Below are 14,863 nucleotides of genomic sequence, written 5' to 3'. Positions count from 1 at the left end.
GGCCTTGCTACTTCCCACAACCCCTCTACCTGAACAAGGCATTAGATTTGACCTGTGTCCCAGATAACAGGATCAGACACCTCTTTAGTTCCCCCAAATGATGGTGTTCCATGTACTCCAGCACTGCTCTAATCCTGACCAATGCCTCAGCTACCCTGCTCAGAGTGCTAAATGCTAGAAAGTCCTGGCATGAGCAAGGAGGTGATAAGGCAGGAGCGTGCATGTACAAAAAAGCAAGTATTCCCCCAGGAAAGTGTAAGATTTGTGCCCCCTGTCCTGTAGCCATCCTGGGGAAGGCAAGACTGGCCTTGCAGAGGTGAGTCCCTCTGGTCAGAGGCAGGTTACACAGAGGTTCAGTACATGTACTGGAGGAATGGAATCAGCAGCAGCCTTGTAGCATTATATCTGAAAAAAGGCCAGTTGGCCAGCATCCCCATCCTCTCCAAGGAGAGGGACTGTGCCAGGTGTGTTTGATCTGGCTGGAGGCACCAGTTACTTGGTGCGCTGCTGAAGCTGTAGCTGCACTGCTTGGAAGATGCCTGCATGGCTAAGAACATGTCCTGTCCTGACACACGGGAAGGTCACAGGCACACAAGAACCCTGTCTGCTGTGAGGTGATTGTCCACGTGTGTACCTGAACACTTGTCCTGACCAAAGCAGGTATTTATAGTTTAGTGCTGGCCTGAAAAAATGGTGACACCAATTGAATACTAACCAGCCATCTCCTTCTATATGCAACCACGTTTAGAACAGATACATACACATCACTGTGCTGCCAACCATGCTAGTATGTGTAGCCTTTGCTGTAAAGCTGTGGAGGGAAGCTCCCAAAGGCCGGCATATAAGCAGCATTTTCATCCAGGTGAGAAAGAGGCACCGTGTCCTCCTCACTGATCTGCCTCTCTAACTCTGCCTTCAGTGTTGGTCGCTGATTGTCGGGGAAGGCCAGTGAGAACAAGGCTTCAGGCTCACACACAAACTTGTACACGTAGCGCTCCCCAGCCACCTGCAGGAAAGAGATGAGGTGAGCTAAATGCTGCAGGCCCACAGGCAGCACTGGGCAACGATTCTCAGCACCTGGGAAGGCTTGCAAAAACATCATGTCCTGAGCCACGTCAGAGTTGTGAACTTCTTGTCCTCTGGAACAGCTCCTGGGAAATGGGATGTTGCCGGCTGACTCTTTGTCTAGGTAACAACAGCATCAGGAGTCCCTGAGCAGTCTGTACTGTGACAGTTGCACTCTCAGTTATCTCTCCAGTGCCCTGGATCTGGCACAGACCATCCTTACCACATAGGCTGCCAAGGGTTTTGTCCTTTCCCTCACAAGAGCTGGTCTAGACCAATTATATCTCCTTTCACCTGCATAAATTTCAACTCTCCTGACTGCAGACATATACAGAAACAGAAATCATGATTCCCCTTTGTTTTATTTCTCATACGTTGCCTACATTCAGCTCCTTCCCAGCTTCCCCATTTTAACAGCTGCAAAGAGAGGCTTGGGGGAGAGCAAGCTCAGGATGCCTGGCTTGCTCAAGGACATTCTGTACCTGTCTCAAACAAGACAAGCATCACTTTAAGTCGCAGTCTCCTCCCGCTTTGCAAACTGACCTTCTGCATGATGCCTTTCTCATAGTAGTAGCGAAGGGATCGGCTCAGCTTGTCATAGTTCATGGCTGGACGGTTCTTCTGGATTCCCCACAGCCTGGCCACCTGCAGAATACAGCATCAAAGTGTGGGAATGCCTGTGAACCCAACCCAAGGGCAAAAGAAAATTAGCCAGCTGGTTCTCTTTTGAGGAATGGTACCAAAACACACACAAACATTTAAATAATAGACTCATCAATAATTTAGCAACTTTATAACAAGAAGAGTAGAACTCAAGCTGAAGCACACTGTTATTATAGAGAAAATCTTGCCACTACAGGGCTCGTTTGCTGTCACCACTTCTCCTCCCCCTCCAGTACTCTGAATGCTTGAGAATGCTACAGGGCTGCTTCATCCTATGCTACACCTACTCTTCAAGGGTCCCACATTTATCAGGAGCCCAAGGGTGAGGGAACACACTGGAAGAGCCATGTGCCTTCCTGCTCCTACATGATCTTCAGTCTTTTCCATGAGACTCAGAGATCTGTTGTCAGCCTACATCAACCCACCAAGAAAACTTATCTGCACTGAAAGTGCCCATAAAGGTTGATATGTAGCAAGAACAGTGCTAAATGCAGCGCTAATTGAAATAAGGTATGAAGAGATATTACAGACATATCTTCCAGATGCTGTCAGGTATCACTGTGGTTTTTGCAACATGGCAGCATTAGAAATTACAACTTAGTTAATGCCATTTTGATGTAAAGATAGATTAGAGTATTTCTTCCAGATTCTTATGAGAACTTCTGCAATCAGTAGGGTTCAAAACTCCAAACCTCTATGTCAACCTCAAGTATGGAGCACGATAAGACAGCACAGCTCACTGCAAGCTTGAAATTGAAGTATTTAGGGAAGTGAAGGCAGTGGGCAATTTGACTCACTGCATAACTGAGGTTCTAAACTTACATACAAGCAGCCCTCCTTAAGCCTGATATTTTCACCCAAGTGTTTTGTCCTCTTCTGAAAATATTGCTTTGCTGCAGGGTCTAGAGAGTACCACTGGTAGGCAGAAGCTTCACAGCGAAGAGAGAAAGCCACTTGGGAATTTGCAGCCCCAAAAACAGTGTCTGCTTCCCCTGAGCCTGTAGAGAAACTTGGCGGTTTCACCTCTTCTGGCTCAATGAGCTTGAACTCCATCCCTCTACCAGTCCAGGCAATGAAGTGGGAATTGGTCGGGTCATCCAATAGAGCCACAAGAAATTGCCAGAGCTGAAGGGATCCCCGTCTCTGGTATGGAGGTCCTTCCCGGTACCCACCAGCTTCCTGCTTGATGTCTCCTGCTGAGAAGTACAAACAAGACATTTCTAAGACTAACAGTGCAAAAACCATTAGGGAAAAAGGAAAACAACACATTTCACAATTTCACAAATGTTTACCTGGAATATTTCAGTTCACATAAAACAGTGGCCAATTCATAAGAAAATCTTTCAAAAGGAGCTCTGATGAACCTCACAATTAAGCAACTTATTCTAGAAGGCTTTTTTCCTGCTAAGAAAGCCCAAGAAATGGAATACCAAAAAGCTGGGTATGAATCACAGCTGCAAGAACACAGTGTAACAAACTATGTGGACACTGGTCAAGTGGCTAGCAAAGATGTTGGATAACACTATCTACACCCAAACTCCAAGCCATTCTTTCTCCAACCTTCAGATTTTTCTGGAACAACACAGACATCATCAGTGAAGGACCTCATCTGCTTGTCACAGCTGCAACCTGAAAGAGAAAGCAACACCAACAGTCACAGCCAGCCAGGGCAGTACCCAGAGTGCAATTCCATGCAGGAAAAAGAAGACAGTCACTGCTTTTCTTACCTAAAGTGTCTTCTGTGTTTGAATGGCTTGGATAACTCTCAACATTGACGTACATGGAAGGACAGTCAGGAACATCTACAGAAGAATTAACAAACTAATTTATTTAAAAAACACAGGTGGTAGAATGATCTTGGTCTCCAGAGGTGGTTAGGTGAGTACACCTGTCTAACCAACATCCTCTTAGGGCCCTCCTAAAGGGTTAGTGTCAGACAGATAGCTACAACTTCATCTGCATCATCCTTCCAGTCATGGATTACAGTACTAAGGTTTTGTTGTACTATCACACAACATCCTTCAGAGTAGCCAGGATAGCAAACCTCTCACCTCTTCACCGCTCTTCATACAAATTCTTGGACAATAGACTAAATCGGAATAACACCTCTCTTTCATTTTGGTTTAAGGAAACTACAGGCTGTGCTGCTGTTTTCCCAGGTGAGAAGGCATTACATTTCTCCAGGGGTAACTGTAATGATGTAAACAGAGAGCAGTAGCATCTGAATGTTTCTGCAGACAGTGTGTCACAAATGTCATTTCAGATGTCTCAAGTCTCCCTGGCCTTTTCACATCATGATGGGTGTTCTCACAAACAGTTGGAAAAAAAAAGGACAAAAATAGTCTGAGTTTAAAAACAAGCAGAAAGTCTTTCCATGACCTCTGTATAGTGTATATTGCTGCCTGTGCACTTGTTATGGGCACAGTGCTTATGGTGCCCTTCTGCTGCAGGGATTGAAGACAGTTTTTCTGTACAAGATTCACCATATTTGATTTCTTCCTTTCTGTTGCCATTTACAGAAAGTTTTCAGTACGATTTCTCCAAAGCTGACCTCACTTCTTTTCTGCAGCCTACCAGTTCACATCACACAACCCCCTGAAAACAAAAACTATCTGTTAAACTGGAAATGCCCTTTTCTTCAATTCTAATGAGTTTTGAGAGTCTCCCCACTGGCTACTCACTCCCTTGGGGAAAAAAACCCCATGCTTTAATGCAGTTTGAATTGATTTAACATCACCTTCTTCCTCCTGTTTTACTAAAACTTTCAACTGTCCACCAGAAAGTCTTTCTCAGAACATGGCATAGAAGGTGAATGTCCCAGATGTCCCAGCGTTATCTTGGATGCTGTGAAGACAGAACTGTTTCAAGTTCCTAGACACAGCCAGTTACTCAGGCCAGTTTCCCAGACCACATGTGCTCCTGAAGAACTGTTTCAAAGTCCAAAGACCACCAGTGATGGATGTTCACCCAGGAGTTGCTCACTGCCACTGATGCCTGCTTTATTCAGTCAAAAAGAACTAGTTCTGCCTACCTGAGTCACACATGTAGTGCACCTGCTCCTGTTTGACCACCACAGCTGCTGGGTACTGGTGGCTGCCTGCCTGGCTTGCTTGCTCATATCTGGGGTCATGGTGCTCCTGTTTGAAGCCCTGATGAGGGTACTGGAGGCAGGGCTTAGACATCTGGCACTGGAAGGCAGTGGGGTCTTCCTGGGCCATGCCTTGGGAGGAGGGGAAGGAATGGCACATCTCCACAGGTAGCTGATACACAGAACTAGAAGAGAGAGGATATGAGATGGCTGCTTTTTTGGCCCTCTGCTTTCTGCTTTGGTGCAGGGCTAGTTGAGGGACAGAAACTTCCTCAGCTTGTTACTAGGGCTGTATGAGCTCACTTGTGGCTGGGGCAAGGAAGGGACCCCAGGGAAGGGTGTTTCCAAGGATAGCTGCTACATAGCCCATCATTCACAGAATCTGACAGGGTTACGGTTATGGACTTCAAACCCGAGGCAGCTGCAGTGGATCCCATGGGATGGTATCCTGTGCTCACTGTAAACAGAGCACTTCCATCTGCATGCTGCAGCCCTTCCTCCCTGAATCACCAAGGAGGGCAATCCTTCTTGCCAGTGGCTGCCTCCTCCTGGCAGTAACTCACCCATTTTCCTTGAGGTATCCACAGCTGGATGTGGAGAGGAGTGGCCCCACAGGGGTCAGGAAGCTCCTGTCCTGTCCAGGGAACTGTTGGAGCGGTGACTGTATAAGGATTCCTGGGCTGGAGGACTTGATTCCGATTTGTCCGGGTTGATCATAGGCACTGGAACAGTCAAACAGATACTACAGTTTTCCAAGGGGGACTTGCGGCAGCACCTGGGAACAACATGTCAAAGGCAAACATGCTGTCCCTCTGTGCAGCCACCTATGCCAGAAAACTCCCAGCATAAACTCCCTGCTGATTGTTGATTGACCCCATGCACAGTAGCAATGACCCTTCAAGCAGGAAACTGGGGAAGGTGTCTGTGCTGAAGAAGCCACACTATAGTTCAGGCAAGGGCCTGCAACTGTGGGCAGTGGCATGAGGTCTGGGACAGATTTTGGAAAGCAAGCGGGAGAGACATGTGGTAGATGTCAAGCATGAAGACAACTGAGGAACAGCACTAGGGAGAAGCAAAAAAGAGGCAAGCCCAGACCTACTCTGCACAGGTCTGCGTTGCCCAGTACAGTGACTGGCAGCCTAAGCTGCCTCACCCATTGGTCTGGACATGGAACACAAACCAGGCTGTTGTCATACACTTCATTACTAGACAATGCAGTAGCACTTGGTTTCAGGACAGCTCCTGTCTCTCCCCTATTGTAAGCCACATTACCTGGTGTAAAGGCACTGCTCACTGTGGTGCTGGAATGGCTGCTTATGGCTGCAGGACAGTGTGGGCTCTGAAGGGCTCTGTGGTTCCTTTTTAATCTGAGCAGGCGGACTGTGAAAAGCTAATGCGAGAGAGAAAGGAAAGATCAAGTTGACGCTTCTTTATGGAGAGTTATGATTATCAGCCAGTGAAAGATCAGTGGAGATGCCACCATGTTGTCCTTGGTCAGGTGGCTCTGAAAGAAACAAAATACCAACATGCACAGCTGCTTACTGGACTTTCCTGAGCACTGTCCTTGATTTAGTCAAGTTTGTTTGGTACATCGACCTTACAAGAGCAAATCTAAGGTACTGTTCATATGATCTGTGATGGTCTAGAGCACTTTCAGAAGTATTTAGAGTGGGTATTTCCTAAGCTATTCAGGGCTGGGACCATATTTGCTGTTAGGTCATAAGGGGTAGCTTGCACATTATTTTTCAAAACATAAAAGCAAAGTTTTGGTTGCATCAAGCAAAATGGTCTTTCTTTGCCATACCTGGGAAGCATGTCTTGTGAGCAGCATTACCATGTAGCATTGCACTGAATTATAATACACTAATATGATGACACATGGGAGATGTCTTGATCGTAAGGTTTGTCTTGTAGGAAGATAAATGTAAGGTTTCTGTAGACACAGCAATTACAAAAGCTGAAGGCTTTCTGTGGGAAAATACTATTATATGCATTGCATATTATTACAGGCTGTCACCAGGCTAACACCCTTTACACAGGCAGTGTTTTTAGAAGCACTTTAACAGTTTAGACAGCTAATATCTGTCCTCCAAAGGACCTGCATTAGTGTTAAAGCACAGTACAAAACAGAAATCTGACTTCCAAGTCCTTGCTTTTGCTATCAAATATGTGAGTGCCAAGAGACAGTACAGAGATATTGTTGGCCCATTTCAGGATGAGGATGGTCGCCTCACAAACAGGGACAGACAAGGCAGAGGTGTTTGACACCTGCTTTGCCTCTGTCTTCAACACACGACAGACTAAGGGGGTCTCAGTGCATCCATAAGATCACGGAGCATCCTGTTGTTTCTGGCTGGTCAGGCACATCTGGCTCCTGTGGTTCTTCCTGCAGCCGCCGTCGATGAGAACAGAGGGACCTGTCCTCAGCCAGCTCTGGGCACTGTTCTTTGAGAGAGGCTGAGCATGCTAACCCAGGGGTCTCCCCACACCTGGGGTGGATATTCAGTATTCTGAACATGACACTCCTGCATCTGTGCAAACACTTCAGGCCCAGGGAAGGCCCAGAAGAGGAAAGAGTCTTTCTATGTCTAGGGCACCCATTTCCCTGTGTGTAGCAACCCTTTTCAGTGTATGGAGGAAACTGATGTATACAGCACATCTAAAAATGCTGATGGGTTAGCTGAGTCTCAGGAGGGAAAAAAATGAATTGCTCTCTCCAACTACACTGAACTCCATGGAAGTTTCAAGAAGCTGGATGTGTTAGGAGCAACCAATGCTTTCCAGACCCTAGTAGCCAGAACAGGCCACTGCATTACCACTGATTCATGAGTTCACACAGGCTGAAACATGGGACCATCCCTCTCCTCAGTTCTAGGTTCAAAAGAAGAGGCAACGAGATATATGACTCAGAGACCAAGCCCAGTTGTGCTGCAGGACCAAGTCCAGGGAAAGGAGGTAAACAAGAGCAACAGTAAAAGTGCTTCATTTCAGTTTTCATGGGGGAAACTGCCCTGGGCAGAGAGAGGGGGTATCAACACAGGAAAGGCAGCAAAACCTGGATTTGCCCTTCTCCCCTGAGACACGTGATCTTCTCCATGCTACTTACAGTTTTCTGAATGAAAATCAGGCACAAACTGCTCATCACTGTCTGGAACCTGGGCTGTCAAGAGAGAGAGAAAGTGAGAGGGGAGGGAGGGAGGAAGGAAAGAATTAGTTTTGGCACTTTGTACAGTATAATTAACAGTAAGACAGGAATAAGTCTATGGAGGAAAGATCTGAGCTTTCTGCTGGGATGACTTCAGTGACTTAAGGATAGTTTCCCTTTGAGATTAATGAATACTCATGTGTTCTGGGCAAAACTGAGGGGAGAACCTTAGCCATAGCATGTACTGTCTTAGAATAGTTCATTACTTTTAACAATTACTTTTACATCCCTTTAACTGCAGGGAAGGGAGAGCTTGCAGCAGATTGTTATTTGATAAAATCTGTCACTACTTCTGAAAGAAATGCTGCTGTCAGTACATAACAGACAAACCTACAATTTATGTTATTGCAGAGTGGTCAACAGATTGCACTCTCTCAGCTCTAAAGCAAGGGTGGTGTAGTGAAAACTAAGGGACATAAGGAATGGAAGCTCACTAATCTCACTCCCTTGAAGCTAAACAAGCCAAGACATGCCAAAAGTAAACCTGAGGGAATAACTCTGCACGAACAGGCAGTGAATTAGAATGGAACTAGCCAAGCTTGTCACACTAACCACTATTGCTTCAAATAAGTTGTATGACAACAAACTCGAAACATAAATAGTAAAAGGTGGGAAACAGAGGAAAAAAACACCTAGAAAATTCATGGTATGAGTTATCTTCAAAAATTAACATGGAAATAGAAGAAATTACTGGGATCACATTGTATGACCCAAGTTTGTATTTTGCAGCCTATGGCCCTGAGGCTCTGTGGCATTGCTGAGAATCTCATGAAGAGAATGACATGCTGAAAGCAACAGGCCACAAACCAGGTATGAAATGAAGGGAAAGGCTGAAATGAGAATGCTCAGCCTCACTACTGGGCAGTGATGTTTGCACACAGCTACGGACCTGCACTAGAAAACTAATGTGACAGTTACCAGAAGAAAATTTCAAATTTTGTCTTCATTAACTACTTCATTTAATTGCAACACAGATAGAGATTTTCTTGCTCTCCCCAAACCGGTAGCTATACTTAAAAATCTGGAAAAATTAATCAGACATTTAAAGACCAATTCCAATCTTGTTTCAGTCACTCAGGCATCAACACAGGCCCCCATTTTCCACCCTGCTTTCATGGAGCACCATGATTTATGTTCTGCCCAGGGGCATTCTGAGACCTGAATCTCCATTCTTGCAGTCAGCACAGGACCTGCCTCTTCCATTTTTCTCCAAGGAAGATTTTTTTGGTTATCTGAACGCTTTTGTAAATTATTTGGCTTGAAATTAGTTCCACACGGTTGCCAATGGGCAGCTTCACACCAGTGCAGTCCACCAGATTCTGGTAGAAATGGTACAGAGGAAAACTTCAGATTTTTGGTAACAAGGCCTAGGATTTTTCAGCATGTGTTTCTTTTAAGAGTCATGTATATCTAGAATTATTTTTTTACTCTGAAAATGAGAAATCAGGTGTTCATTGACACTATTAAAAATACTCTCAAAAGACAACAAAGAGATATCCCTATGACTGAAATCACACAAATATATATAGTGACACATATACACACATATACAGATATATATGTGGTTTAAATTCATTAATCTTTTTGGCTGATTGCTTATTTCCAGTCTGCTGCCTTCCTAAGTTTGTTTCTCTTTCATTTCAAAATTCACAATAGGCAACAACAAGAACCGTAAATGAAAAAAGTAGCTAAATTTTTTAACTAAATGTGCTAGAGGAAGAAAATAGTTAATGTATTTTTTATTTTCCCCTTTTTTTCTGCATCATTTAAGAATGTACTGTTAAGTGACCTATTGCCTTCATCTCATGAACAAATCCTAACATGGAGACATGCACAAGACATTAATAAAAATAATTTCACCATTAAGGGAAATATTTTTACGTACAGGCGAATACAGAAAAACAAGAGATAGTTTCCTTCAGAGGATCACTTTTTAAAAGTCTGGAAATGGGGGTCACCATGGGAGAAACTAGTTCCCCTATATGTGGTCTAAAATCATAGGGTAGAACATTAAAGCATGTATTGAATTTCTCAAGAATTTCACTTGGACTCTGACTACGTGCTATGAGCTATGCAAAATAATAAAAAGATCTCTGCCTATATTCCCAACCCATTCACTAGAGTTTGCATTATCCTTTGCTAACCCTGTATAAAAGCAGATTACCTCTTTCTCTACAGTGCTATGAGCCCACGTGTGATCTTCCCTTCATTCCGTGGTACCTACAAATTCATCCTAAAAACCCTCTGCTACCGACAAACATATTGCAGGAAATTCTATGCAAACTCTTTAGATTAGTGAGCTGAAAATATTATCAAACATAAGAAAATCTAAAATTGAAAGTCTACCAGAAATGTATTCTGAGGCAAAGTTATTATTGGCAGCTCAAGTTCTCCTAAGACTTAAAAGAAACCAGTCTTGAGCATGTGTGTACAGTCAGCAGATGTATTACATGACCAGCAATTAGTACCTGTTTTTCTGCTCTAAGTTATGTGCATGTTTCAATACTGGAACAGCCACCAGGTAATTCCTATTGCAGCCTTACAATCCTCACACTCCTGAAACACTGTCTAATCAATAAAACATTTGATTTTTTTTCCTTGATAATCTTACTTAGTTGGCAAAGACCTTTTTGGAGGCTTAAAATAAAGAACTGTTTGACAGGATTGTCCTTCACTGGTGGTAAAATTTGGGGAAATAACCCTGCTCAGAATGCCACACATATTTTTATGTTATTATAGTTAAATATTTTTAAGTACCTAGATCACAATAAGTACCTCTGTATTTATTAAGAGCCTGTACTCGAGGATATACTTTGAATTTTTCTTAAAATGAATCATCTGTAGTACTGGAATTAGAGCAAATTCACCACTCTGTTTAAAATCAGTTTCACTTGGAATTAATGGGACTCCCTGGAATTCGAAGTTTATCTTGAAGTTCAAAAGCAAAACAATTTAGACACCAAACTGAAAGGTGTGTAAATTCCAGGAGGTTCCCCACAAAGTATTACATGAAAAACAAACAAACAAACAAAAAACCAACCAAACAAAAAGATGCATTTTGTTCCCCAAATTGAAAGAATACTTTATTGTTTAAGAAAATACCAACGGCAACCAACAAAAATAAATGACCAATTAGCATAAAATCGAACCAGTTACAAACAGCCTGAAACGAAAATTGTTCCCAGGAAAAGTGGGCCAGCAGCCAGTTCCATTCATAAGCAAATGCCCGGCACAATGGTGACATTCAGCGTCTTCATTCGCTCAAGCCAGAGGTTGGTAAGTGTGAAAAAACCACTTTTGTTTGGACCCAGGCAAACACAGGAGAGAAGCAAGACAAACCTCAAAATAAAAACAACTCAAAGACAAGCAAAATCAAACAGAGCCAAGGGGAAGGAGCCTACCCTCAGTCAGCCAAGTCTCCTGTAGCTGGCTCAAGTCCTGAAAGAGCTCTGCGGGAGAAGGGAAAGGATCCTCAGCGGAGCGCTGGGCAGGGACAACGGGCTGCTCCAGCCCCGGCGGTGCCGGCGGAACGAGGAGGTGGGGACGGGGGCGCAGGGGGAGGACCGGTCAGTGCTCAGGCGCCTCCACCATCCCCATCACTCCCTCCACCATCCCCATCACTCCCTCCACCATCCCCATCACTCCCTCCACCCTCAGCCCCCTCACCTTCGGAGTCCTGCGCCGGCAGCACGCCCGGCTCCCCGGGGATGTTCGCCGCGCCCCGCACGGCTCCGCCGCCGGACGCCGCCGGGTCCGGGGGCTGCTGCGGGAGAAGCGAATCTGCGCTAAGTCCGCGACCGGAGAGGACCCCAGCACGGAACCCCCGCCTGGCGAAGCCGCCACCCACCTGCGGGAACGTGAACGGCACCTGCTGGTCCAGGTACCCCTTCATGCTGCCCGGGCGCTACCGGCGCTCGTCGAGCACCTGCGGAGAGCACAGCGGGAGCTTCACGGGGGCCGGCCCGGCCCGGCCCGAGGGGCTCCCACCGGCAAGACCACAATCGGCCGCTCCCCGGGCGGCAACCGCGTCGCAGCTGTCGAAACTTGGGATACGAATCGAGACCGAACCCGCCAGCCTCCCGGTCGAGCCCCCGCCGTCTCCGGACAGAGGCCCCGCCCGGCGGGTCGGGTCGGGTCGGGTCAGGCTCGGTTGGGTCCCGTCCGGTTCCTTCAGCGCACGCGGAGCCCGGAGAGCCCCCGACTCGCGCTCAGCCCTCCGTGGGCCGGGGGCGACCGCCCATTGGCCCCGCGCTCACGGGCCCCGCTCGCTGCTTCTTTGTTTCATCGAATTTGTGAATGGAGCTCTGTATTGGGACACGCCCGCCAATCTCAACTCGCCCTGGCCTCTCGCACTGAGAAGTGGGAGTAGCTTTACCCTTGAGGACCAATCATATCGTAGAACTCCGCCATTCATTCACGGCGAAGCTCCCATTCACCAAAAAACAGAACAACACAAACCAATCCAACATTCCCCCCCCTTCCCCCCAAAACAAACAAACAAAACAAAACAAAACACAAAAAACCCTCCCGAAGTTCATTCATAGAAGCTGCACGGGCCCTCCCCCAGCACGTGTCGCTCTCAGACTCCCGTGGCACCCGCCCGGGTCTGCCCTTTCTCACGCACACGGCAGTCCTTTTCAAACAGTGTTCAGGTATGTTCAGTTCTGCTCCGGGGAAGCTTCAACAAGAATTAGAAAAAATCTCAGTCATGGAACTCTAGAGAAAACTACTAAAGCCCTCGCTATCAAAATCAGTTTTAGGTTTACAACTGTAAAGGGACAAGAACATTCAAAAAATTTCTAGTCCTGAGAAAAAAAAAGTGAATTTGCTTTTCCACATGCCAGGCTCTGTCTCCTGGGTCATGTGCACACATCCTGGTTTGTCTGGCTATTTTTTCCAAATTTATCTTTTAAAGTTCCATGATGATACTTTACATTTATTGATCCTATTTATCCTCCAAAAATATCATTGATAGGTAGGACCTGGTGATAATAACATAATCATTCATGGAATGTAATCTCCTGGAAGAGAAATAGGTATTCAAGAGAAAAAGAAGAAAAGGGGAAAGTTACCCTTAAAGGTAAATGGAACCTGTACATTTTGGACATTTCCTCTGTAGCTCACAAACCCAGTTCACTGTTCTGCTCCATTAAAGGAGTGCTTGTGATGTTTAAGTACCTCATCTATATATATTTTGTCCATTCTGCTAATAGGCTACAGCTCCTCACTGTGTCAGGAAACTTGGCTGACACACAGTCCCAAACTGTGGGAGTGGACGACACACGCAGAAGTGTCAGAAAGTTTCCATCCAGCAACTGCCCCACATCCCCAAACACTGTAGGTATGGTTAAATGCAGCATTGGAATTCAAATTTACTCTGCTTTGAGGACACTGAAACATGGGAGTTAATCTGAATTTTCAGTGTTACCAAATTTGTTTCTGCTCCATATAATTTGTAACAGTCTATTCAGGTTGTGAATTTTCATCTAGCTGTATCAGACAAGTGGAAGGAAATATCTCTCCTGGTTGGACTGTTGTTATGCAATTTATACCTTAAATGTCTTACAAAGTCTAAATGTCAACTGACACTCATATTTTGCACATTTGGTAGATTGACTCTCAGTTATTAATGGTACATTTACTAGTGAAGAGATAAGGAAACTTTGTTACTGGGGTGTGCCTTCATACTCTAGCTGTGTTCTGCACTCCAAACCGGATGGAATTTTCTACTGTAAGATTTGTTTACTTTATGATGTTCTAATTTTCCATTCAACTGGTTGGAACAGGGCTGCTGATGTCTGAGGAGCCTTTGGTCTCATTACAGTTGTCTTTTTCTCTCCTCTCTCATCGTGAAGAGGAACTAGAGACTCTAGAGCACAAATCTGCTGAGGAGCAGCTGAGGTTGCTGGTGGGCTCATCCTGGAGAAACGAAGGCTCAGTCAGGACCTTCTAGCTCTCTACAAGTGCCTGAAAGGAGATTGTAGTGGGATGGGCATCCATCTTTTCTCCTCATATGGCAGCCTTCTAGATCTTGGATCATCTTTTTGGCTTTTCTCTGATCTTTTCCAGACTGTTCACAGCTATTGGCAGGGACCAAAACTATTCCAGGTGTGGCCTGTCAAGCACTGAGTGGGACAATGACTTCTTTAGCTCTGCTGGTGATACCCTGGTTGATGCAGCCCAGCATTGTGTTGGTTTGCTTTGCTGCAGCAGCACTTTGGTCTCTCATTTTGCTGCCATTCCCAAGGACCCTCAGGTCCTATTCCATGGTTTGGAAGCATATCCCTCTTAATTAATTTTGAGACAAAAAGCAAAACAAAGGAAGGCTGTGCCTAGTGAAGCCCAAAACCAGATCTTGCATCATCAGTCCATATTCCTAGAAACAAGGTGGATATAATTGGCAGAAGTACAGGGAAGTCTAAACTGCAGACATGAGTTACTGATCAAAGTTTGAAATGCACAGAATGTCTTCGTGATAGGAAGTGCTCTTTCTCAAGCCTAAATATGTAAATCAAAAAGATCCCTTTTGTTCAGTCTCTTTCTGCATGAGTTATTTACTTGTGATTTGAAATTTGTGTTTTAATTTCATGGTGTTGTATAAGGACAATAGGACAGGAGATTTCCACTAGCCTATAGAACTTTGCTTATGAGACTTGCCATGCTTTTCAGCTCTAGGAGACTTTCTATAGTGAAGATACTCCCAGTATGCAAAAAAGTGTCTGGGCAGGTTTCTTGCACCTTGTGGCTGTCTGAGACACAACACAGACTCTGGAGAGAGCAATTTTGTATGAGGTCTTGTGAATAAAATACCCCTTTTAAGCATTCATGACAGCCTCTTTTTA

General features: G+C 45.2%; 1 protein-coding gene across 3 annotated transcripts; it reads right to left on the bottom strand.

Moving 5' to 3' along the window:
* Nucleotides 1–784: 784 nt before the first annotated feature.
* Nucleotides 785–12,295, bottom strand: ETV4 (ETS variant transcription factor 4). Of its 3 annotated transcripts, none has more exons than XM_071577641.1 (12): nucleotides 11,869–12,295; nucleotides 11,688–11,784; nucleotides 11,423–11,470; nucleotides 7,923–7,976; nucleotides 6,089–6,206; nucleotides 5,380–5,538; nucleotides 4,760–5,001; nucleotides 3,456–3,530; nucleotides 3,289–3,357; nucleotides 2,752–2,924; nucleotides 1,609–1,710; nucleotides 785–1,006 (listed from the first exon to the last, which is right to left on the bottom strand). In XM_071577641.1, the coding sequence occupies exons 1-12, from the start codon at nucleotides 11,911–11,913 to the stop codon at nucleotides 785–787; spliced, it is 1,404 nt and encodes a 467-aa protein (XP_071433742.1). In that variant the 5' UTR covers nucleotides 11,914–12,295. The 3 variants fall into 3 exon arrangements, with proteins under 3 accessions (XP_071433742.1, XP_071433743.1, XP_071433745.1); XM_071577642.1 differs by having other exon boundaries at nucleotides 2,752–2,921; XM_071577644.1 differs by lacking the exon at nucleotides 3,456–3,530.
* Nucleotides 12,296–14,863: the final 2,568 nt, after the last annotated feature.

This window comes from Pithys albifrons, chromosome 25 (assembly GCF_047495875.1).
Source record: "Pithys albifrons albifrons isolate INPA30051 chromosome 25, PitAlb_v1, whole genome shotgun sequence".
Lineage (NCBI taxonomy): Eukaryota > Metazoa > Chordata > Aves > Passeriformes > Thamnophilidae > Pithys > Pithys albifrons.
Note: the sequence above shows the minus strand (reverse complement) of the source record. Positions and strands in the feature narration are given on the sequence as shown.